Below are 26,168 nucleotides of genomic sequence, written 5' to 3'. Positions count from 1 at the left end.
CACTGGCCGCTCTGCTTAAGCTACCCCTCTATTTATTTGTTTGAGCTTTTCAAACTGCTTGGTCACCTGACCTCGATTGCCCAATCAGCTGCTTTCTGCTGAGTCTGAGCTATTCAAATCTTGTGTTCTTGTGGCATATTAAGTTGCTTGACCAGTTCAACCTGCGAAGCCTTCACAAAATCATAGGCATCTCATGGCAAGACAGTCCCCACACAGACATGCTATGAAGGACCAAGAGCTCTGGCACAGAGACACTGATCACGAAAGCTCAACTTAATGGGTTAGGCATGTGGTCCAGATGGAAGGCAACCACCTTCCAAAGATGGTATTCTTTTCAAAGCTGGCACATGGCACCAGAAAGCAGGGAGGCTCCACAAAGTGCTATAAAGACTATGTGAAAGCATCCTTGAAGGCATGCAATATCCCTGTGACTGGTTGGGAGGCCTTGGCCAAAGACAGCAATGCCTGGCACCTGACGGTCTACAAAGGCACCAGCACATTCAAACAGCAGCCGCTTAAGGACCTCGATCAAAAGCGCCGGGACCGCAAGGAGAAACAACCTGACTCAACCCTTCAGGAAATTATAGGCCAGTTAGCCTGACTTCATAAGACCATAAGGTATAGGAGCATAAGTAGGCCATCTGGCTCATCGAGTCTGCTCCGTCATTCAATCAAGGGCTAATCCAATTCTTCCAGTCATCCCCACTCCCCTGCCTTCACCCCATACCCTTTGATGCCCTGGCTAATCAAGAACCTATCTCTGCCTCAAGTACACCCAATGACTTGGCCTCCACAGCCGCCTGTGGCAACAAATTCCACAGATTTACCACCCTCTGACTAAATTGTTCATCCCAGTTTGGCAAAAGAATAAATCAAGGAAGGTAGTGCACCCGTGGCTGACAAGAGAAATTAGGGATAGTATCAATTCCAAAGAAGTAGCATACAAATTAGCCAGAGAAAGTGGCTCACCTGAGGACTGGGAGAAATTCAGAGTTCAGCAGAGGAGGACAAAGGGCTTAAGTAGGAAGGGGAAAAAAGATTATGAGAGAAAACTGGCAGAGAACATAAAAACGGACTGTAAAAGCTTTTATAGATATGTAAAAAGGAAAAGACTGATAAAGACAAATGTAGGTCCCCTGCAAACAGAAACAGGTGAATTGATTATGGGGAGCAAGGACATGGCAGACCAATTGAATAATTACTTTGGTTCTGTCTTCACTAAGGAGGACATAAATAATCTTCCAGAAATAGTAAGGGACAGAGGGTCCAGTGAGATGGAGGAACTGAGCGAAATACATGTTAGTAGGGAAGTGGTGTTAGGTAAATTGAAGGGATTGAAGGCAGATAAATCCCCAGGGCCAGATGGTCTGCATCCCAGAGTGCTTAAGGAAGTGGCCCAAGAAATAGTGGATGCATTAGTGATAATTTTTCAAAACTCGTTAGATTCTGGACTAGTTCCTGAGGATTGGAGGGTGGCTAATGTAACCCCACTTTTTAAAAAAGGAGGGAGAGAGAAACCGGGGAATTATAGGCCGGTTAGCCTAACGTCGGTGGTGGGGAAACTGCTGGAGTCAGTTATCAAGGATGTGATAACAGCACATTTGGAAAGCGGTGAAATGATCGGACAAAGTCAGCATGGATTTGTGAAAGGAAAATCATGTCTGACGAATCTCATAGAATTTTTTGAGGATGTAACTAGTAGAGTGGATAGGGGAGAACCAGTGGATGTGGTATATTTGGATTTTCAAAAGGCTTTTGACAAGGTCCCACACAGGAGATTAGTGTGCAAACTTAAAGCACATGGTATTGGGGGTAAGGTATTGGTGTGGGTGGAGAATTGGTTAGCAGACAGGAAGCAAAGAGTGGGAATAAACGGGACCTTTTCAGAATGGCAGGCGGTGACTAGTGGGGTACCGCAAGGCTCAGTGCTGGGACCCCAGTTGTTTACAATATATATTAATGACTTGGATGAGGGAATTAAATGCAGCATCTCCAAGTTTGCGGATGACACGAAGCTGGGTGACAGTGTTAGCAGTGAGGAGGATGCTAAGAGGATGCAGGGTGACTTGGATAGGTTGGGTGAGTGGGCAAACTCATGGCAGATGCAATTTAATGTGGATAAATGTGAAGTTATCCACTTTGGTGGCAAAAATAGGAAAACAGATTATTATCTGAATGGTGGCCGATTAGGAAAAGGGGAGGTGCAACGAGACCTGGGTGTCATTATACACCAGTCATTGAAAGTGGGCATGCAGGTACAGCAGGCGGTGAAAAAGGCGAACGGTATGCTGGCATTTATAGCGAGAAGATTCGAGTACAGGAGCAGGGAGGTACTACTGCAGTTGTACAAGGCCTTGGTGAGACCACACCTGGAGTATTGTGTGCAGTTTTGGTCCCCTAATCTGAGGAAAGACATCCTTGCCATAGAGGGAGTACAAAGAAGGTTCACCAGATTGATTCCTGGGATGGCAGGTCTTTCATATGAAGAAAGACTGGATGAACTGGGCTTGTACTCGTTGGAATTTAGAAGATTGAGGGGGGATCTGATTGAAACGTATAAGATCCTAAAGGGATTGGACAGGCTAGATGCGGGAAGATTGTTCCCGATGTTGGGGAGGTCTAGAACGAGGGGTCACAGTTTGAGGATAGAGGGGAAGCCTTTTAGGACCGAGGTTAGGAAAAACTTCTTCACACAGAGAGTGGTGAATCTGTGGAATTCTCTGCCACAGCAAACTGTTGAGGCCAGTTCATTAGCTATGTTTAAAAGGAAGTTAGATATGGCCCTTGTGGCTACAGGGGTCACGGGGTATGGAGGGAAGGCTGGGTTCTGAGTTGGATGATCAGCCATGATCATAATAAATGGCGGTGCAGGCTCGAAGGGCCGAATGGCCTACTCCTGCACCTATTTTCTATGTTTCTATGTTTCTAAAGGAATTTCTCCACATCTCTGTTCTAAATGGACGTCCTTCAATCCTGAAGTTGTGCCCTCTTGTCCTAGAATCCACTACCATGGGAAATAACTTTGCCACATCTAATCTGTTCAGGCCTTTTAACATAGGGAATGTTTCTATAAGACCCCTTCCTCATTCTCCTGAACTTCAGGGAATACAGCCCAAGAGTTGCCAGACGTTCCTCATACAATAACCCTTTCATTCCTGGAATCATTCTTGTGAATCTTCTCTGAACCCTCTCAATGTCAGTATATCCTTCCTAAAATAAGGAGCCCAAAACTGCACACAATACTCCAAGTGTGGTCTCACAAGTGTCTTATAGAGCCTCAACATCACATCCCTGCTCTTATATTCTGTACCTCAAGAAATGAATGCCAACATTGCATTTGCCTTCTTCACAACTGACTCAACCTGGAGGTTAACATTTAGGGAATCCTGCACAAGAACTCCCAAGTCCCGTTGCATCTGGGCATTTTGAATTCTCTCCCCATCTGAACAATAGTCTGCCAGTTTATTTCTTCCACCAAAGTGCATAACCGTACAGTTTCCAACATTGTATTTCATTTGCCACTCTCCATTTTCTGCCGACCAGCCAATGCTTCACCCATGCTGGTAACTTCCTTGTAATTCTATGGGCTCTTATCTTGCTAAGCAGCCTCATGTGCGGCACCTTGTCAAAGGCCTTCTGAAAATCCAAGTACACCATGTCTACTGCATCTCCTTTGTATACCCTACTTGTAATTTCCTCAAAGAATTGCAGTAGGTTTGTCAGGCAGGATTTTCCTTTCAGGGAACTATGCTGGCTTTGGTCTATCTTGTCATGTGCCTCCAGGTACGCCTTAATCTCATCCCTAACAATTGATTCCAACAACTTCCCAACCACTGATTTCAGGTTCACAGGTCTATAATTTCCTTTCTGCTGCCTCCTACCCTTCTTAAATAGTAGAGTAACATTTGCAATTTTCCAGTCATTCAGTACAATGCCAGAATCTATTGATTCTTGAAAGATCATTGTTAATGCCACTGCAATCATTCCAGCTACTTCCTTCAAAACTCGAGGGTGCATTCCATGAGGTCCAGGAGATTTATCCACCCTCAGACCATTAAATTTCCTGTGCACCTTCTCAGTCGTAAGTTTCACTGCACATACTTCACTTCCCTGACACTCTTGAATGTCCGGTATACTGCAGACGTCTTCCACTGTGAAGATTGATGCAAAAGATGCGTTCAGTTCCTCTGCCATCTCTGCATCTCTCATTATAAAATGACGCTGGAGATATTGTATTGGTTCCATATCCACCCTCAACTCTCTTTTACCCTTTATATACTTAAAGCTTTTAGTATGTTCTTTGATATTAGTCACCAGCTTTCTTTCATAATTCATCTTTTCCATCCTAATGACCTTCTTAGTTTCTTTCTGCAAGTTTTTATAAGCTTCCCAATCCTCTATCTTCCCACAAGCTTTGGCTTCCTTGTATGCCCTCCTTTTGCTTTTACTTTGGCTCTGACTTCACTTGTTAGCCATGGTAGTGTCCTCCTTCCCTTTGAAAATTTGGTTGGGAAGATGTTGGAGTCAATTGTTAAGGATGAGGTTATGGAGTACTTGGTGACACAGGACAAGACAGGACAAAGTCACCATGGTTTCCTTAAGGGAAAATCTTGCCTGACAAACCTTTTGTAATTCTTTGAGGAGATTACACCTAGGATAGATAAAGGGGATGCAGTGGATATTGTATTTTGGACTTTCAGAAGGCCTTTGACAAGGTGCCACACACGAGGCTGCTTACCAAGTTAAGAGCCCATAGTATTAGAGGAAAGTTACTAACATGGCTAAAGCATTGGCTGATTGGTAGAAGGCAGCAAGCGGGAATAAAAGGAACCTTTTCTGGTTGGCTGACTAGTGGTGTTCCGCAGGAGTCGGTGTTGGAACCACTTCTTTTTATGCTGTATATCAATAATTTAGATGATGGAATAGATGGCTTTGTTGCCAAGTTTGCAGTTGATAGGAAGATTGGTGGAGGGGCAGTGGTGTTGAGGAAACAAATAGGCTGCAGAAGGACTTAGACAGATTAGGAGAATGGGCAAGAAAGTGGCAAATGAAAAACAATGTTGGAAAATGCATGTTCATGCACTTTGGTATTAGAAATAAACGTGCAGATATTTTCTAAATGGGGAGAAAATCCAAAAATCTGAGATGTAAAGGGACTTGGGAGATTTTGTGCAGAACACCCTAAGTATTAACTTGCAGGTACAGTTGGTGAGGAAGGCAAATGTTAGCATTCATTTCAAGAGGTCTAGAATACAAGAGCAGGGATGTGATGTTGAGGATTTATATAGCACACGCCTTGAATATTGTGAACAGTTTTGGGCTCCTCATCTCCGAGTAGAAGTGCTGGCAAAGGTTCAGAGGAAGTTCACAAGGATGATTCCAGGAATGAAAGGGCTATCATACGAGGAACATCTGCTGACTCTTGGTCTGTACTTGCTGGAATTTAGAAGGATAAGGGGGGATCTCATCGAAACCTTTTGAATGTTCAAAGGCCTAGATAAAGTAAATGTGGAAAGGATGTTTCCATTGATGGGGGAGTCTAGGACTAGAGGGCATAGCCTCAGGATAGAGGATCGTCCTTTCAAAACAAAGATGTGGAGAAATTTCTTTAACCAGAGGGTGGTGAACTTGTGGAATTTATTACCACAGGCAGCTGTGGAGGCCAGGTTGTTTGTGTATTTAAGGCAAAGTTTGATAGGTTCTTGATTGGAAAGGGCATCAAAGGCTACGGGGAGAAGTCCACTGAGTGGAGCTCAGGAAGGGAAAAATAAAAGAATCAGGCAGGATTGGATGGCGGAGCAGATTTTATGGTCCAAATGGCTTAATTCTGCTCCTATGTGGAAAAAAAAATCTTCTCCACTAGTTTCTATGTCCAACGCAATGGAATTTTGCAGTCTCATATGGAACTGACTTCCAGATCTGGATTTCCAGCATCTGCAGAATATCATGTTTAAGGAAATGACTTCAACTGTATTTGCTTAGGACTTTCAAAAGTTAACTTTTATCATCTCTATTTGCTATGGAGAAAGACCCAAACACTTTGGAACCTCGGATAGTTCATGGGGATATATTGCATTATCAGGGCTTGTTCCAGATATGCACCACCCTCTACGTGAAAAACAGCACACAGACATCTTATTTTTCCCCTCACACATTAGACCTGTGTGCTTGAGATATAGCTGTTCTGGCTGGGAACTAATTCCATCTCTCCTACTTATCCAGCCCCCCCAATAATTTTATACACCTTTATAAGGTCACCCTCAGCTTCCCAGTGAGTCTTACCTCAGTGGTTGGTAAGTTGATAGAGAAGATCCTGAGAGGCAGGATTTATGAACATTTGGAGAGGTATAATATGATTAGGGGTAGTCTGCATGGCTTTGTCAAGGGCAGGCCATGCCTTACAAGCCTGGTTGAATTTTTTGAGGATGTGACTAAACACATTGATGAAGGTAGAGCAGTAGGTATATATGGATTTCAGCAAGGCATTTGATAAGGTACCCCATGCAAGGCTTATTGAGAAAGTAAGGAGGCATGGGATCCAAGGGGACATTTCTTTGTGGATCCAGAACTGGCTTGCCCGCAGAAGGCAAAGTGTGGTTGTAGACGGGTCATATTCTGTATGGAGGTTGTCACCAGTGGTATGCCTCAGGGGTCTGTTCTGGGACCTTTACTCTTCATGATTTTTATAAATGACTTGGATGAGAAAGTGGAGGGATGTGTTAGTAAATTGGGCTGTTGATGACACAAAGGTTGGGGCTGTTGTGGATAGCGTGGAGGGCTGTCAGAGGTTACAGCGGGACATTGATCAGATGCAAAGCTGGGCTGAGAAGTGGCAGATGGAATTCAACCCAGATAAGTGTGAAGTGGTTCATTTTAGTAGGTCGAATATGATGGCAGAATGTAGTATTAATGGTAAGGCTCTTGGCAGTGTGGAGGATCAGAGGGATCTTGGGGTCTGAGTCCATAGGACACTCAAAGCAGCTGCGCAGGTTGACTCTGTGGTTAAGAAGGCGTACGGTGTACTGGCCTTCATCACTCATGAAATTGAATTTAGGAGCCGACAGGCAAAGTTGCAGCTATATAGGACACTGGTCAGACCACACTTGGAGTACTGTGCTCAGTTCTGGTCGCCTCACTACAGGAAGGATGTGGAAGCCATAGAAAGGGTATAGAGGAGATTTATGTTGCCTGGATTAGGGAGCATGCCTTATGAGAATAGGTTGAGTGAACACGGCCTTTTCTCCTTGGAGCGACGGAGGATGAGAGGTGACCTGATAGAGGTGTATAAGATGATGAGAGGCATTGATCATGTGGATAGTCAGAGGCTTTTTCCCAGGGCTGAAATGGTTGCCACAAGAGGACATAGGTTTAACGTGCTGGGGAGTAGGTACAGAGGAGATGTCAGAGGTAAGTTTTTTTACTCAGAGAGTGGTGAGTGCGTGGAATGGGCTGCCGGCAACGGTGGTGGAGGCATATACAATAGGGTCTTTTAAGAGACTTTTAGATAAGTACATGGAGCTCAGTAAAATAGAGGGCTATAAGTAAGCCTAGTAATTTCTGAGGTAGGGACATGTTCGGCACAACTCTGTGGGCCAAAGGGCCTGTATTGTGCTGAAGGTTTTCTACGTTTCTATGTTTCCTAATGTTAGTAACAAGAAACACAGATTATCTAGTTTCTCCTTATTACTCCAATTCCTCATTCCAGACAACATCCTGGCACTCACTTTAATACTTTCACATTCTAACTAGTGTTGTCTCACAATTGTTCAAATTTGAACTCGAACAGAAAATCCTGCAAAACGTAGTGGATACAACCCAGTACATCATGGGTAAAGACCACCCCATCACTTAGCACATCTACATGGAGCACTGTCACAGGAAAGCAGCATCCATCATCAAAAACTCCCACCAGCCAATGCTCTTTTCTTGCTGCCATCAGGAAGGTGGTACAGGAGCCTCAGGGCTTAAACATAGAAATTTACAGCACATTACAGGCCCTTCAGCCCACAACGTTGTGCCAACCATGTAACCTACTCTAGAGACTACTTAGAATTTCCCTAGCGCACAGCCCTCTATTTTTCTAAGCTCCATGTACCTATTTCAGAGGCTCTTAAAAGACCCTATTGTATCCCCCAACATACCATACGCCTTCTTAACAACACTGTCAACCTGCGCAGCAGCTTAGTGTCCTATCGACACAGATCTCTCAGATCCTCCACACTGACAAGAGTCTTAACATTTATATTATATTCCATCTTCCAATTAGACATACCAAAATGAACCACTTCACACTTATCTGGGTTGGTCCATCTGCCACATCTCAGCCCAGTTCTGCATCCTATCAATATCCCGCTGTAACCTCTGACAAGCCTCCAGACTATACACACCACCATCAACCACAAAAGAGGAGGAGTCCCAGAACAGATCCCTGCAGAACACCACTGCTGACCGACCTCCATGCAGAATACGAACCATCTACACCCAACCCTTTGCCTTCTGTGGACAAGCCAGTTCTGGATCCACAAAGCAAGGTCTCCTTGGATCCCATGCCTCCTTACATTCTGAAGGAGCCTTGCATGGGGAACCTTATCAAATGCCTTACTGAAATCCATATCCACTACATCCGCTGTTCTATCTTCATCAATGTGTTTTGTTTCATTCTCAAAGAATTCAATCAGGCTCGCAAGGCACAACCTGCCCTTGACAAAGCCATGCTGACTATCCCTCATCAGATCAGATTGAGAGGACTCAACGATCCAAAAATCTGAATCCCTGCTCCCTGCTCCAATCCTTCAGCCATGCATTTATGCTCCACTTCATTCTATTCCTATACTCACTGTCGCGTGGCACAAGCAGCAATCCCGACATTACTGCCTTTGGGGTCCTGCTTCTCAATTTCCTTCCTAACTCCCTGTATTCTGCTTTCAGGACCTCCACCCTGTTACTATCTGTGTGGTTGGTACCAATATGTAACACAGCCTCTGTCTGCTCACACCCCCACCCCCATTTCAGAATATTGTGGATGCGCTCAGACTTATACCATCAAATTCAACAACAGTTATTACACCTCAACTATGAGGTTCTTGAACCAGAGGGATAATTTCACTTAACTTCACCTCCCCATCACTGAACTGTTCCCACAACCCATGTGCTCCCTTTCAAGGAATCTTCATCTCACAGAACATATAGAACATACTTTATTGTCTCCAAACAATTGATACTAGAATGTACAATCATCACAGCGATATTTGATTCTGCGCTTCCAACTCCCTGGATTACAAATATTAAATATTAAAAATAGTAAAAATTAGTAAATATTAAAAAATTAAATTATAAATCATAAATACAAGATAGAATAATGGAAAGTAAGGTAGTGCAAAAAAACCGAGAGGCAGGTCCGGATATTTGGAGGGCACGGCCCAGATCCAGGTCAGGATCCGTTCAGCAGTCTTATCACAGTTGGAAAAAAGCTGTTCCCAAATATGGCCATATGAGTCTTCAAGCTCCTGAGCCTTCTCCCGGAGGGAAGAGGGACAAAAAGTGTGTTGGCTGGGTGGGCCGTGTCCTTGATTATCCTGGCAGCACTGCTCCGACAGCATGCGGCGTAAAGTGAGTCCAAGGACAGAAGACTGGTTTGTGTGATGTGCTGCGCTGTGTTCACGATCTTCTGCAGCTTCTTCCGGTCTTGGACAGGACAACTTCCATACCAGGTTGTGATGCACCCTAGAAGAATGCTTCTAGAAGAACATAGAATAGTACAGCACAGTACAGGCCCTTCGGCCCACCTTGTTGTGCCGACCCTCAAACCCTGCCTCCCATATAACCCCCCCACCTTAAATTCCTCCATATACCTGTCTAGTAGTCCCTTAAATTTCACTAGTGTATCTGCCTCCACCACTGACTCAGGCAGTGTATTCCACGCACCAACCACTCTCTGAGTAAAAAACCTTCCTCTACTCTTCCCCTTGAACTTCCCATCCCTCACCTTAAAGCCATGTCCCCTTGTATTGAGCAATCTATTCTATCTATTCCTGTTAATACCTTGTATACCTCTATCATGTCTCCTCTCATCCTCCTTCAATCCAAAGAGTAAAGCCCTAGCTCCCTTAATCTCTGATCATAATGCATACTCTCTAAACCAGGCGGCATCCTGGTAAATCTCCTCCGTACCCTTTACGATACTTCCACATCCTTCCTATAGTGAGGCGACCAGAACTGGACACAGTACTCCAAGTGTGACCTAATCAGAGTTTTATAGAGCTGCATCATTACCTCACGACTCTTAAACTCTATCCCTCGACTTATGAAAGTTAACACCCCGTAAGCTTTCTTAACTACCCTATCTACCTGTGAGGCAACTTTCAGGGATCTGTGGACGTGTACCCCCAGATCCCTCTGCTCCTCCACACTACCAAGTATCCTGCCATTTACTTTGTATTCTGCCTTGGAGTTTGTCCTTCCAAAGTGTACCACCTCACACTTCTCCAGGTTGAACTCCATCTGCCACTTCTCAGCCCACTTCTTCGTTCCATCAATTTCTCTCTGCAATCTTCGACAATCCTCTACACTATCTACATCACCACTAACCTTCGTGTCGTCTGCAAACTTGCCAACCCACCCTTCTACCCTCGACATCCAGGTCATTAATAAAAATCATGAAAAGTAGAGGTCCCAGAACAGATCCTTGTGGGACACCACTAGTCACAACCCTCCAATCCGAATGTACTCCCTCCACCACGACCCTCTGCCTTTTGCAGGCAAGCCAATTCTGAATCCACCTGGCCAAACTTCCCTGGATCCCATGCCTTCCAACTTTCTGAATAAGCCCACCATGTGGAACCTTGTCAAGTACCTTACTAAAATCCATATAGATCACATCCACTACACTACTCTCATCTATATGCCTGGTCACCTCCTCAAAGAACTCTATCAGGCTTGTTAGACATGATCTGCCCTTCACAAAGCCATGCTGACTGTCCCTGATCAGACCATGATTCTCTAAATGCCCAGAGATCCTATCTCTAAGAATCTTTTCCAACAGCTTTCCCAACACAGATGTAAGGCTCACTGGTCTATAATTACCCGGACTATCCCTACTACCTTTTTTGAACAAGGGGACAACATTCACCTCCCTGCAATCCTCTGGTACCAGTCCCGAAGACAACTAGGACATAAAGATCCTAGCCAGAGGCTCAGCAATCTCTTCCCTCGCCTCATGGAGCAGCCTGGGGAATATTTCGTCAGGCCCCGGGGACTTATCCATCCTACTGTATTTTAATAACTCCAACAGCTCCTCTCCCTTAATATCAACATGCTCCAGAATATCAACCTCACTCATATTGTCCTCATCGTCATCAAGTTCCCTCTCATTGGTGAATACCGAAGAGAAGTATTCATTGAGGACCTCGCTCACTTCCACAGCCTCCAAGCACATCTTCCCACCTTTATCTCTAATTGGTCCTACCTTCACTCCTGTCATCCTTTTGTTCTTCACGTAATTGAAGAATGCCTTTACCCTACTCGCAAAGGCCTTCTCATGCCTCTCTAAACAACATTAATTAATTAATTTTTCTTTTGTATTTGCACAGTTTGTTGTCTGTAGCATGTTAGTCATATGTCCATCCTGTTGGGTGTGGTCTTTCATTGATTTCATTGTTTTTCATGAATTTACTTCATATGTCCGTGTCCTGTGGCAGGGTGTCCCTTATTCTGATTGTCAAAAGCCATTTCCATTGTGATTAGTTCAGAAATGGCAGCTGCTTTTCCCATTGGATAGCTGCCTGGTGTCCAGTGTCAAATATCCTGGGTATATAAAATAGCACATGGTAGGGGGTTGCTTGCTTCTTCCTTTGTTTTAGGCAATAATGCACATGATGATTGGAAAAGTATGCTCTGCGTGCACTTTTAATTATGTTTGCTGAATGTACTATGTTTGTTGAATATTCAGCTTTGTATTGTCTGTAACTTGAGAAACATGAATATCTGGTCGAATTTTAATTGTTTGCAAATAAATGATTCATATACCCTTTCAAAGTCGGTGCATTTCCTGTCTCACTTGCCGGACCTGCAAACCTGATTCAACATTACAGTCCTCAAGAAAATTAAACTTAGGGTTGTATGTGGTGGAATATGTACTTTGATAATAAATTTACTTTGAATTTTTGAAGAACATTTAGTTCTGCCTAACCAATATATAGTACAGCTGCAGACAGGATAGCCCAACACTTATATTCAATGACTTGCACAATGAAGACAAGCATGTCCCCATGCCTTTAAAAATAATAAAATAAAAACAAAAGTGTAACACATCAGGATACTGTGTTCCACGCTCTCCAATACTCCAAAAAGAGAAAATGAGGTAGAAAGACAACATTGTTGTTTTGCCCATAAGGCTAATGACTAATTGAAATAGTTGCCTGAATTTTTACTCTAAAGATGTAAAACGATTGAGATAATGTTATTAAACAAACCTTCACACCGTGCCTCACGAGAACAGCTAGTCCGCAGTCCATCCAGTTGCTTGTCAATCCAAAGAGACTCAGAATTATGAGTACAATGCATGGGGAGAAGCTAGGCTTCAAGTGTACCAAAGCACCACACTACAGGAAGGCTACACTCGGGTAATCTGGCCTGAGAAAAAGAACATGAATAGCAAAGACTTGGAGACATGGCGAAGAAGGTTCTGCCCACAGGAAAAAGAAGTTTAAGACTTCTTCCCTCTCTACCTCAAAAATTCTTCAGCACCAAACTTCAAGTGTTCTCTTTTTCAATACCTCCAGATTTTAATGTGCAGAGTGGATATCAGATATTCTGTGCATTGATTCCCACAAAGACAATAGAGTTCCTGCTAAAGACCATTGTTTTGTCCACAGAGTGAAAAGTCCCAAGAAGCCTATTGGTTAGTGGAAAAGAGCTGATAGACCATCTCCTTGGTATTTATATTTATTCCATCTTTGCAAGGGAGTTCAAATGGGTCTGATTGTTTCAAGAAATGTTAAATTTAGAACATTTCATTGCATTTTAATGTGTCTTTCCCATTTCATTACCTGATAATTTCAGTAGTAATTTCTTCAGTTCTCTTTAACAGAAACTAATCAGGTATTCTGGATAGATATGGTTAGCATCAAATATTACAAAAATCTTTGGATTCCACTGGTTGTCCACACAGCTGTCATACAGGTTCACCAGACTTCCATCTTTGGAAGGAGGACGGGTATATTTGGGATATCCTGTAACATAATCACCCACAAGAACTCGAGCAAGAAACATTGTTTTAAGTTGTGGCTTCCCCTGATCTGGCTTCAATGTTGCTACAGACTTCTCATTAGATTGGCAATAACGGCTGGAGTATGAGGCATCACGAGCAAAATAAGTCCCTGTAGAAAAATTCAAAATATACTTCAATGTAGTCCCAATTCTTAGCATTAGAATCTGCTTTTAATTGATGAAAGTGCAACTCACAAAGTAGCAATGTCATAATTACTGGCTTACCTTTTCCATAAACAGTAGCATGCATTCCATTTATTCTCCAGTCAAAATTCTGTAAACATATTGTTTGCACAAATTCATTGCTCGTACCGTGAAAAAGCAATCTTTCATTCACTTCCAAAACATTTTTAATCTTCTTCAAATGGGCTTTTTTTCTGAAAAAGTGAAATATTAAAAATATTAAGGAAGGTAAGATTATAATGCCTGAATTTATAATGTTTTAATGCTGTACAGCACAGAAATAGGCCATTTAATTCACAATATCTGTGCCCAACATGACACAACTTGTACGTGATCCATATCCCTCCATTTACTGCGTATTCATGGGTCTACCTACTGTATCTTCATCTTAAGTGGCACTATCATACTTCGCCACTAACCTCTCCCCCTCCCCCCACTCTTTTCCTGACAGCGTCTTCCAGGCACCAAACACTAGCCTTCACTTGAAAAAGGTTAAGAACATAGTCATTCAACATAACAGCACAGAAAGAGGCCCTTTGGCCCATCTAGTCCATGCCAAACTATTATTCATAGAAACATAGAAAGCCTGCAGCACAATACAGGCTCTTCAGCCCACAAAGCTGTGCCGAACATGTCCTTACTATAGAAATTACCTAGGGTCACCTATAGCCCTCTATTTTTCAAAGCTCCATGTACATATCCAGTAACCATAGAAACCATAGAAACTACAGCACAGAAACAGGCCTTTTGGCCCTTCTTGGCTGTGCCGAACCATTTTCTGCCTAGTCCCACTGACCTGCACACGGACCATGTCCCTCCATACACCTCCCATCCACGTATCTGTCCAATTTATTCTTAAATGTTACAAAAGAACCTGCATTTACCACTTCGTCTGGCAGCTCATTCCATACTCCCACCACTCTGTGTGTGAAGAAGCCCCCCCTAATGTTCCCTTTAAACTTTTCCCCCCTCACCCTTAACCCATGTCCTCTGGTTTTTTTTCTCCCCTTGCCTCAGTGGAAAAAGCCTGCTTGCATTCACTCTATCTATACCCATCATAATTTTATATACCTCTATCAAATCTCCCCTCATTCTTCTACGCTCCACAGAATAAAGTCCTAACCTATTCAACCTTTCTCTGTAACTGAGTTTCTCAAGTCCCAGCAACATCCTTGTAAACCTTCTCCGCACTCTTTCAACCTTATTTATATCCTTCCTGTAAATTGGTGACCAAAACTGAACACAATACTCCAGATTCGGCCTCACCAATGCCTTATACAACCTCATCATAACATTCCAGCTCTTATACTCAATACTTCGATTAATAAAGGCCAATGTACCAAAAGCTCTCTTTACGACCCTATCTACCTGTGACGACACATTTAGGGAATTTTGTATCTGTATTCCCAGATCCCTCTGTTCCACTGCACTCCTCAGTGCCTCACCATTAACCCTGTATGTTCTACGTTGGTTTGTCCTTCCAACATGCAATACCTCACATTTGCCAGTATTAAACTCCATCTGCCATTTTTCAGCCCATTTTTCCAGATGGTCCAAGTCCCTCTGCAGGCTCTGAATACCTTCCTCACTGTCTACTACACCTCCAATCTTTGTATCATCAGCAAACTTGCTGATCCAATTTACCACATTATCATCCAGATCATTGATATAGATGACAAATAACAATGGACCCAGCACTGATTCCTGTGGCACACCACTAGTCACAGGCCTCCACTCAGAGAAGCAATTCTCTACCATCACTCTCTGGCTTCTTCCATTGAGCCAATGTCTAATCCAATTTACCACCTCTCCATGTATACCTAGCAACTGAATTTTCCTAACTAACCTCCCATGCGGGACCTTGTCAAAGGCCTTACTGAAGTCCATGTACACAATATCCACTGCCTTCCCTTCATCCACTTTCCTGGTAACCTCCTCGAAAAACTCCAACAGATCGGTCAAACATGACCTACCACGCACAAAGCCATGTTGACTCTCCCTAATAAGCCCCTGTCTATCCAAATGCTTGTAGATTCTGTCTCTTAGTGCTCCCTCCAATAACTTACCTACTACTGACGTTAAACTCACCGGCCTATAATTTCCCGGATTACTTTTCGATTCTTTTTTAAACAACGGAACAACATGAGCCACTCTCCAATCCTCCGGCACTTCACCCGTAGACAGCAACATTTTAAATATTTCTGCCAGGGCCCCCGCAATTTCAACGCTAGTCTCCTTCAAGGTCCGAGGGAACACTCTGTCAGGTCCCGGGGATTTATCCACTTTAATTTTCCTCAAGACAGCAAGCACCTCCTCCTTTTTAATCTGTACAGTTTCCATGGTCTCACTACTTGATTCCCTCAATTCCATAGATTTCATGCCAGCTTCCTTAGTAAATACAGACGCAAAAAACCTATTTAAGATCTCCCCCATTTCCTTTGGTTTCGCTCAAAGCCGACCACTCTGATCTTCAAGAGGACCAATTTTATCCCTTACAATCCTTTCACTCTTAATATACTTGTAAAAGCTCTTTGGATTATCCTTCACTTTGACCGCCAGGGCAACCTCATGTCTTCTTTTAGCCCTCCTGATCTCTTTCTTAAGTATTTTCTTGCACTTCTTATACTCCTCAAGCCCCCTGTTTCCTATACATTTCATACAACTCCCTCTTCTTCTTTATCAGAGTTGCAATATCCCTTGAGAACCAAGGTTCCTTATTCCTATTCAATTTGCCTTTAATCCTGACAGGAACATACAAACTCAAAATTTCCCCTTTGAAGGCTTCCCACCTACCAATCACATCTTTGCCAGAGAACAACCTGTCCCAATCCACGCTTTTTAGATCCTTTCTCATTTCTTCAAATTTGGCCTTCTTCCAGTTCAGGACCTCAACCCTAGGACCAGATCTATCCTTGTCCATGATCAAATTGAAACTAATGGTGTTATGATCACTGGAACCAAAGTGCTCCCCTACACAGACTTCTGTCACTTGCCCTAATTCGTTTCCTAACAGGAGATCCAATATTGCATCCCCTCTAGTTGGTCCCTCTATATATTGATTTAGAAAACTTCCCTGAACACATTTTATAAACTCTAAACCATCTAGACCCCTAACAGTATGGGAGTCCCAATCAATGCATGGAAAATTAAAATCCCCTACCACCACAACTTTATGTTTCCTGCAGTTGCCTGCTATCTCTCTGCAGATTTGCTCTTCCAAGTCTCGTGGACTATTGGGTGGTCTGTAATACAATCCCACTAATGTGGCCATACCTTTCCTGTTTCTCAGCTCCACCCATAAGGACTCAGTAGACAAGCCCTCTAATCTGTCCTGCCTGAGCACTGCTGTACTATTTTCCCTAACAAGCAATGCTACTCCCCCACCTTTCATTCCTCCGCCTCGATCACATCTGAAACATCGGAACTCTGGAATATTAAGCTGCCAGTCCTGCCCCTCCTGTAGCCAAGTTTCACTAATTGCTACAACATCATAATACCACGTGTCAATCCACGCCCTCAACTCATCCGCCTTCCCCGCAGTACTCCTAGCATTGAAATATATACACCTCAGAAGATTTTTACCACCACTCACAACCTTTCTATCAGCGGATTTGCTTAAACCTTCAACATCATTTATTTTCACCCCAGCCACACTGTCAGCTCTGGCACTCTGGTTCCCATCTCCCTGAAAATCTAGTTTAAAGCCTCCCCAATAGCACTAACAAACCTCCCTGAAAGGATATTGGTCCCCCTGTGGTTCAAGTGTAACCCGTCTCTCTTGTACAGGTACCACCTGCCCCAGAAGAGGTCCTAATGATCCTGAAATCTGAAACCCTGCCCCCTACACCAGTTCCTCAGCCACTTGTTCCTCCTCCAGAGCATCCTATTCCTACCCTCACTGGCACCTAGCACAGGTAGCAATCCTGAGATTACCACCCTTGAGGTCCTGCTTTTCAACTTCCTACCAAGCTCTCTATACTCACTGTCCAGGACCTTTTCACTCTTCCTTGCTATGTCATTGGTACCGATGTGCACCACGACATCTGGCTGGTCACCCTCCCACTTCAGAATGTCATGCAATCGATCAGAGACATCCTTGACCCTGGCACCCGGGAGGCAACAAACCATCCTGGATTCTCTGTCACGACTACAGAACCTTCTATCTGCACCTCTAACTATCTCTTAAAAGACTCTTAAAAGACCCTATTGTATCAGCCTCCACCATTGTTGCACGTACTCACCACTCTCTGCGTAAAAACACTTAACCCTGACATCTCCTCTGTACCTACTTCCAAGCACCTTAAAGCTGTGCCCTTTCGTGTTAGCCATTTCAGCCCTGGGAAAAGGCCTCTGACTATCCACACGATCAATGCCTCTCATCATCTTTTACACCTCTATCAGATCACCTCTCATTCTCCGTCGCTCCAAGGAAAAAAAGCAGAGTTCACTCAACCTATTCTCATAAGGCATGCTCCCCAATCCAGGCAACATCCTTGTAAATCTCCTCTGCTTCCTTCTATGGCTTCCACATCCTTCCTGTAGTGAGGTGACCAGAACTGAGCACAGTACTCTAAGTGGAGTCTGACCAGGGCCCTGTATAGCTGTAACATTACCTCTTGGCTCCTAAACTCAATCCTACGATTGATGATGGCCAACGCAACGTCTTAACCACAGAGTCAATCTACAGAGCAGCTTTGAGTGTCCTATGGACTCGGACCCCAAGAACCCTCTGATCCTCCACACTGCCAAGAGTCTTACCGTTAATGCTATATTCTACCATCATATTTGACCTACCAAAATGAACCACCTCACACTTAACTGGGTTGAACTCCATCTGCCACTTCTCAGCCCAGTTTTGTATCCTATCAATGTCCCGATGTAACCTCTGACAGCCCTTCACGCTATCCACAACACCCCCAATCTTTGTGTCATCAGCAAATTTACTAACCCATCCCTCCACTTCCTCATTCAGGTCATTTATAAAAATCACGAAGAGTAAGGGTCCCAGGACAGATCCTTGAGGCACACAACTGGTCACCGACCTCCATGCAGAATATAACCCATCTACAACCACTCTTTGCCTTCTATAGGCAAGCCAGTTCTGGATCCACAAAGCAATTTCCCCTTGGATCCTATACCTCCTTACTTTCTCAGTAAGCCTTGCATGGGGTACCTTGTCAAATGCCTTGCTGAAATCTATATTCATTACATCTACTGCTCTACTATCATCAATGTGCTTAGTCACATCCTCAAAAAATTCAATCAGGATCGTAAGGCACGACCTGCCTTTGACAAAGCTATGCTGACTATTCCTAATCATATTATGCCTCTCCAAATGTTCATAAATGCTGCCTTTCAGGATCTTCTCCATCAACTTTCCAACCACTGAAGTAAGACTCACTGGTCTATAATTTCCTGGGCTATCTCCACTCCCTTTCTTGAATAAGGGAACAGCATCCGTAACCTCCAATCCTCCGGAACCTCTCCCGTCCCCATTGATGATGCAAAGATCATCGCCAGAAGCTCAGCAATCTGTTCCCTCACCTCCCACAGTAGCCTGGGGTACATATCGTCCGGTCCCGGTGACTTATCTAACTTGATGCTTTCCAAAAGTTCCAGCACACCCTCTTAATATTTATATGCTGAAGCTCTTCAGTTCGCTGTTAGTCATCCCTACAATCGCCAAGATCCTTTTCTGTAGTGAATACTGAAGCAAAGTATTCATTAAGTATCTCTGCTCTCTCCACGGTTCCATACACACTTTTCCACTGTCACACTTGATTGGTCCTATTCTGTCACGGCTTATCCTCTTGCTCTTCACATTGCTATTCTGCCTAGTCCCATCAACCCGCACCGGACCATAGCCCTCCATACTCCTCCCATCCATGTACCTATCCAAATTTCTCAAGTGTTGTTTTCAGACCCACATCCACCTCTTCTGCTGGCAGCTCATTCCACACTCACAACACGCTCTGAATGGAGTATCCCCTCATGTTCCCCTTAAACATTTCACCTTTCACCCTTAACCCATGACCTGTAGTTCTAAGTGATTAGCTGAGTCTCACCCATTCTCAATGAGAAAAGCCTGCTTGCTATCAATACCACTCATAATTCTGTATACCTCGAGCAAATTTCCCCTCATTCTCTGATGCGAGAGGGAATAAAGTCCGAACCTATTCACCATTTCCCTATTAACCCAGATTCTCAAGTCCTGGTAAAATCCTTGCAAATTTTCTCTGCACTCTTTCAATCTTACTGATATTTTTCCTGCAGGTAGGTGACAAACCCGCACACGATATTCCAAATTAGAGCTCACCAACTTCTTATACAACTTCAACATAGCATCCCAACTCCTGTACTCAATACTTTGATTTATGAAGGCCAATGTGCCAAAAGCTCTCTTTACGACCCTATCCAACTGTGACGCCACTTTCAATGTATTCCCAGATCCCTCCTTCTACTTCACCCTGCAGTGTCCTACTGTTCATCATGTAAGTGCTATCCTGGTTTGTCCTCCAAAAGTGCAACACTACACACTTGTCTGCATTAAATTCCATCTGCCAATTTTCAGTCCATTTTTCCGGCTAATCCAGATACCGTTGCAAGTTTTGATGGACCTCCTTTATTCTACCACACCCCAAGTTTTGGTGTCATCTGCAAATTTGCTGAGCCAATTTACCACATTATCATCCAGTTTGTTGATATAGATAACAAACCACAACAGACCCAGCACCAATTCCTGCACAACACCACTAGTTAAAGGCCTCTAGTCAGAGAGCAACCATCTATTACCACTCTTTCGCTTCTCCCATAAAGCCAATGGTTAATCCAGTTAATTACCTCATCCTGAATGCCAAGCGACTGAACCATCTTGACTAACCTCTCATGCAGGACCTTGTCAAAGGCCTTGCTAAAGTCCATGTAAAGCAACATCTACTGCCTTGCCTTCATCATCTTTCCTGATAACATTCTGATAAGAAGGGGCGGGGGGGGAGGGAAGAAAGAAGGGGACAGAGGAAGAGGAGGAAGGGGAGGTAGGAACGAAGGAAAAATACATAATCAAGCATCGAGAACATGAGGTGAGGGGTCCTTGAAAGTGAGTCCATTGATTGTGGGAAGTTATCCCCTTTAGTTCAAGAGCCTGATGGCTGAGGGGTAGTAACTGTTCCTGAAGCTGGTGATGTGAATGTTGAGGCTCCTGACAGCAGCAGTGAGAAGACGGCACGTCCTAGGTAGTGGAGCTCCCTGACGATGGATGTTGCTCTCGTGCAACAGCATTTTGTGTGAATGTGCTCAAAGGTGGGAAGGGCATTACCCGTGATGGACTGGGCTATATCCACTACTCTCTGTAGTTTTCATTCAAGGGCGTTGATGTTTTCATATCAAGCCGTCATGCAGCCAGGCAGTATACTCTTCACTACACATCAATAGAAGTTTGTTAAAGTTTTGGATATCATGCCAAATCTCCACAAACTCCTAGTTAGAGGTGCTTCCATGCTTTCTTCATAATTGCACTGATGTGCCGGGCCCAGGACAGATCCTCTGAAATTATAACATATAGGGACTTAAGATTGCTGGCCCTCTCCACCACCGATCAGGAATGGCTCATAGACCTCTAGTTTTCTCCTCCTAATCAGCTCCTTGGTCTTGTTGATGTTAAATAAGAGGCTGTTATTGCAGCACCACTCAGCCAGATTTGTAATCTTTCTCCTACATGCTGACTCATCAGCACCTTTGACTTGGCCTACGGCATTGGTGATGTCAGCACCATTGGAGCTGTGCTTAGCCACACAGTCATAAGTGTAAAGTGAGTAGAGCAAAGGGGTAAGTATACAGCCTTGTGGTGCTGGAGACAGTGGTGCAGATGTTGTTGCCAATCCAAAGAATACCCTTCCAAAAACTTACCCATGCCTGATATCAGGCTCACTGGCTTCTCTACAAAATGATCTAAATTAATTACAAATATAAAACACAACATAATTGATTGCATAAGTATTCACCCCCTTCAAGTCAGTATTTAGTAGATGCTCCTTTGGCAGCAATTACAGCCTTGGGTCTATATGGATAGGTCTCTGTCAGCTTTGCCCATCTGGAATTTGCAATTTTCCCCCGTTCCTCTTTGCAAAACTGCTCATGCTCTGTCAGATTGCATGAGGATCATGAGTGAACAGCCCTTTTCAAGTCCAGCCACAAATTCTCAATTGAATTGAAGTCTGGACTCTGACTTGGCCACTCCAGGACATTAGCTTTGTTATTTTTAAGCTATTCCTGTGCAGTTTTGGCTTTATGCTTGGGATCACTGTCTTGCTAGAAAACAAATCTTCTCCCAAGTTGCCGTTCTCCAGCAGACTGCATCAGGTTTTCTTCCAGGATTTCCCTGTTTTTGCTGCATTCATTTTACCCTCTACCTTCACAAGCCTTCCAGGGCCTGCTGTAGTGAAGCATCCCCACAGCATGATGCAGCCACCACCATGCTTCACAGTAGGGATGGTGTGTTTCTGATGCTATGCGGTGTTTGCCAAATATAGCATTTAGTCTGATGGCCAAAAAGCTCAATTTTGATTTCATCAGACCATAGAACCTTCTTCCAGCTGACTTCAGAGTCTCCCACATGCCTTCCGGCAAACTCTATCCAAGATTTCATGAGAGTTTTTGCAACAGTGGCTTTCTCTTTGTCACTCCCCCATAAAGCTGTGACTGATGAAGCACCCGGGCCACAGTTGCTGTTTGCACAGTCTCTCCCATCTCAGCCACTGGAGCTTGTAACTCCCCCAGAGTTGTCATGGGTCTCTTGGTGGCCTCTCTCGCTAGACCCCTTCTGGCAGTCACTCAGTTTTTGAGGACGGCCTGCACTAGGCAGATTTACAGCTAAGCCATATTCTTTCCATTTCTTGATGATTGACTTAATTGTACTCCAAGGAATATTCAGTGACTTAGAAATTTTCTTGTAACCATCTCCTCTGTTTTTCAATAACCTTTTCGCAGAGCTGCTTGGAGTGTTCATTTGCCTTCATGGTGTAGTTTTTGCCAGGATACTGACTCACTAGCAGTTGGACCTCCCAGACACAGGTGTATTTTTACTACAATCAATTGAAACAGGCCCCAAACAGTCCTCCCAGGTGAGGCAACACTTCACTTGCGAGTCTGTTGGGGTCATCTATTGCATCCGGTGCTCCTGGTGCGGCCTCCTCTACATCAGTGAAACCCGATGCAGATTGGGGGACCGCTTCATCGAGCACCTCCACTCCGTCCGCCACAACAGACAGGATCTCCCGGTTGCCACCCACTTCAACTCTGCTTCACATTCCCATTCGGATATGTCCATACATGGCCTCCTCTACTGCCATGATAAGGCCAAACTCATATTGGAGGAGCAACACCTCATATACCGTCTAGGTAGTCTCCAGCCCCTTGGTATGAACATCGAATTCTCCAACTTCCGGTAATTCCCTCCCCCTCCCTTCCCCTATCCCAGTTTCACTCTGCCGCCTCCCCCAGCTGCCTATCACCTCCCTCATGGTTCCGCCTCCTTCTACTACCCATTGTGCTTTCCCCTATTCCTTCTTCACCTTTCCTGCCTATCCCCTCCCTGCTTCCCCTCCCCCAACCTTTATCTTTCCCCTTACTGGTTTTTCACCTGGAATCTACCAGCCTTCTCCTTCCCACCCTCCCCCCACCTTCTTTATAGGGCCTCTGCCCCTTCCCCCTACAGTCCTGACCTGAAACATTGACTGATTGTTTCCACGAATGCTGCCCAACCTGCAGAGTTCCTCCAGCATGTTGTGAGAATTGAAACACCTCGACTACACACAGGTGTCCAAAAACAGATCTCTTAAGTGCACCAGTGATGATTTGGTGTGTCATTTTAAAGGGGGGGGGGTGAATACTTATGTAATCAATTATTTTGTTTTATATTTGTAATTAATTTAGATCACTGTAGAGATCTCTGACATGAAAGAGTCTTTTTCTGTTGATCAGTGTCAACAAAGCCAAATTAAACCCACTGTGATTCAATGTTGTAAAACAATAAAATGTGAAAATTTCCAAGGGGTTGAATACTGTACACAGCCTTATTAATGCTTCTGCTTTCTGAGGGGCTACAAAGGGCTGGACTATGCACATCTATACTCATGTAATTCGAGGATCGTAACAAGCTGCACGGTACAGAAACTGCACCACGGCAAACAGGAAGGCTCTACAACAGGTAGTCTAAACTGCCCAGTGCATCACCGGCATCAGCCGATCTATCAAGGACATATATACAGAAAGGTGCTGGAAAAAGGCCAGTAACATCATTAAGTACCTCTCCCACCTTGCTCATGGACAGCTTGTTTGACTCCTTCAGGGAGAAAGCTATGTAGCACTTGCACCAGGTCCACCAGACTCAAAATGAGTTATTTTCTCCAAGCAGTAAGACTGTTCAACACCTCCAACCACTAACTCATCCCTTCACAACACCCTACCCCCCAACACCACACCTGCCACCACTACTTTATCATTTCCTGTCAGTCTCCTTATGCACAGATACTCCTGTGCCTGAAGTCACTTTACGGACATTCATGTATATAAGCTAATATACCACATTTATATGTTTTTTATTATTATGTTTTTTTGCTTTTTGTGCTGCATTGGATCCAGAGTAACAATTATTTTGTTCTTTACACTTATGTACTGAAAACAACATTAAATTACATTAAACAATTTTGAATCGCTATAATCTGTATACAATCCATGACCTCATTGCTATTTTGCCTTACTTCTATAAACTCCGAGTCCATCTCCTGAGTAAATACAGGTACAAAGAATTCTCTTACAGCTTAATGTTTAGATGATCACTCTGATCTTCAAAGAGGACCAATTTTGTTCCTTGCTATCCTTATGCTCTTAATAATCTGTAGAAGCCCTTGGGATTCTCTTTCACCTTGTCTGCTAGAGCAACCTCAAGCCTTCTTTTAGCCCTCCTGAATTCCTTCTCAAGTGTACTCTTGCATTTCTTATACTCAAGTACCTCATTTGTTCCTTGCTACCTATACCTGCTATGCACCTCCATCTTCTTCTTGACCTTGGCCTCATTATCTTCAAAAACCAATATTCTCTAAACCTGTTAGCATTTCTTTTTATTCTGACAGGAATATATAAACTCTGTATTCACAAAATTTTATTTTTGAAAGCCTCCCACTTACCAGCTATACCTTAGCCAGAAAACAGCCTGTCCCAATCCACACTTGCCAAATCCTTTCTGATACCATCAAAATTGGCCTTTCTCCAATTTAGAATCACAACCCAAGGACCAGATCCATCTTTCTCCATAAATATCTTGAATATAGGAACATAAGAAATAGGAGAAGGAGTTGGCCATCTGTCCTGTCAAGCCTGCTCTGCTATTCAATAACATCATGGCTGATAGGACTGTGGACTCAGCTTCACTGACCTGCCTTTTCCCCATGATCTTTAATTCTCCTGCTATGCAAAAATCTCACTGTTAATGTTTAATAAGATAAACTCTACTGCTTCTAGGCAGAGAATTCCAGATTCACTACTCCATAGGGAAAAAATTTCTCCCCTTTTCCATCCTTAATCTACTCCCCTAAATCTTGAGTTTACATCATCTAGTTCCAGTCTCACCTACTAGTGGACACTATCTCCCTGCCTCTATCTTATCTATCCATTTCTTAATTTTACATTTCTTATTCTTCTGAAATCCAACAAGTATAGTCCCAGTCAACTCAATCTCTCTTTATCTCCAAGATCAACCCTCCTCTGCATCAGCTCTCAAGGAAACCAGAAATGCACACAACACTCCAGGTGTGGCCTCACCAGTACCCTATAAAGTTGCAGTGTAACCTCCCTGCTCTTAAATTCAATCCCTCTAGCAATGAAGATCAACATTCTATTTGCCCTCATGATTACTTGTTGCACCAGTTGCAAACTAACTTTTTGAGATTTATGCTATTGTGCAGAGGGACTTGGAAATGCTTGTGCATGTTGCAATCTTTCACTATTTAAATAATAATTACTTTTTTCTTCCAAATTGGATGACCTTGCATTTACTGCCATTGTACTCCATTGCCAAACCCTTGCCCACTCATTTAACCTATCTATATTTTTCTGCAGACTCTCCAAATCCTCTGCATCATTCGCTTTACTGCCCAATTCAGTGTCAAAGTTAGATTTGCTATACTCTGCCCCTTCTTCCAAATCATTAATGTACATCATGACCTCTGTAGCAGTTGACTCACCACAGACTGTCAACCAGAGAGATAATCATTTATCCCAACTCTCTGCCCTTTATTAGTTAAACAGTCCCCCATCAATGATAATGCATTACCACCAACTCCATGCATCCTGATCTTATGGATAAATTAGTCATAGTCATACTTTATTGATCCCGGGGGAAATTGGTTAAAATTATTTATGCAACAACTTTTCAAACATATTCCGGAAACTGAAGTACACAAATTTCACAACATATGCCAGAGATATTAAACCTGATTCTGATTCTGTCAACATCCACTGCACTCATTATATCCTCAAGGAACTCCACTAAGTTTGTCAAACAGGACCTGCATTATGAATCCAAGTTGTGTCTGCCCGATAGAACCACTTCTATCCAGATACTTTGCTATATCTTCCTCAGTGCATTTTTCTGACTACAGACATTAAGCCAAATGGCCTATAGCTACCTGCCATTTGTCTACATGCTTTTTAAGCAGTGACAT

General features: G+C 43.6%; 1 protein-coding gene across 4 annotated transcripts in view; it reads right to left on the bottom strand.

Annotated features, from left to right (window-relative positions):
- Nucleotides 1–9,210: 9,210 nt before the first annotated feature.
- LOC134351433 (protein mono-ADP-ribosyltransferase PARP11) overlaps nucleotides 9,211–26,168 on the bottom strand; it is a 150,102-nt gene continuing 133,144 nt past the window's right edge. For all 4 annotated transcript variants that reach the window (XM_063057550.1, XM_063057547.1, XM_063057549.1 and 1 more), the window contains 2 exons: nucleotides 13,492–13,643; nucleotides 9,211–13,376 (listed from right to left, as the gene is read on the bottom strand). In XM_063057550.1, coding sequence (XP_062913620.1) covers nucleotides 13,081–13,376; nucleotides 13,492–13,643 — 448 coding nt within the window. In that variant the 3' untranslated portion in view covers nucleotides 9,211–13,080. The remainder of the gene's footprint in view (nucleotides 13,377–13,491; nucleotides 13,644–26,168) is intronic.

This window comes from Mobula hypostoma, chromosome 9 (assembly GCF_963921235.1).
Source record: "Mobula hypostoma chromosome 9, sMobHyp1.1, whole genome shotgun sequence".
NCBI classification, from domain to species: domain Eukaryota; kingdom Metazoa; phylum Chordata; class Chondrichthyes; order Myliobatiformes; family Myliobatidae; genus Mobula; species Mobula hypostoma.
The sequence above is the reverse complement of the archived record's forward strand: the minus strand, read 5'-3'. Positions and strand labels throughout refer to the sequence as shown.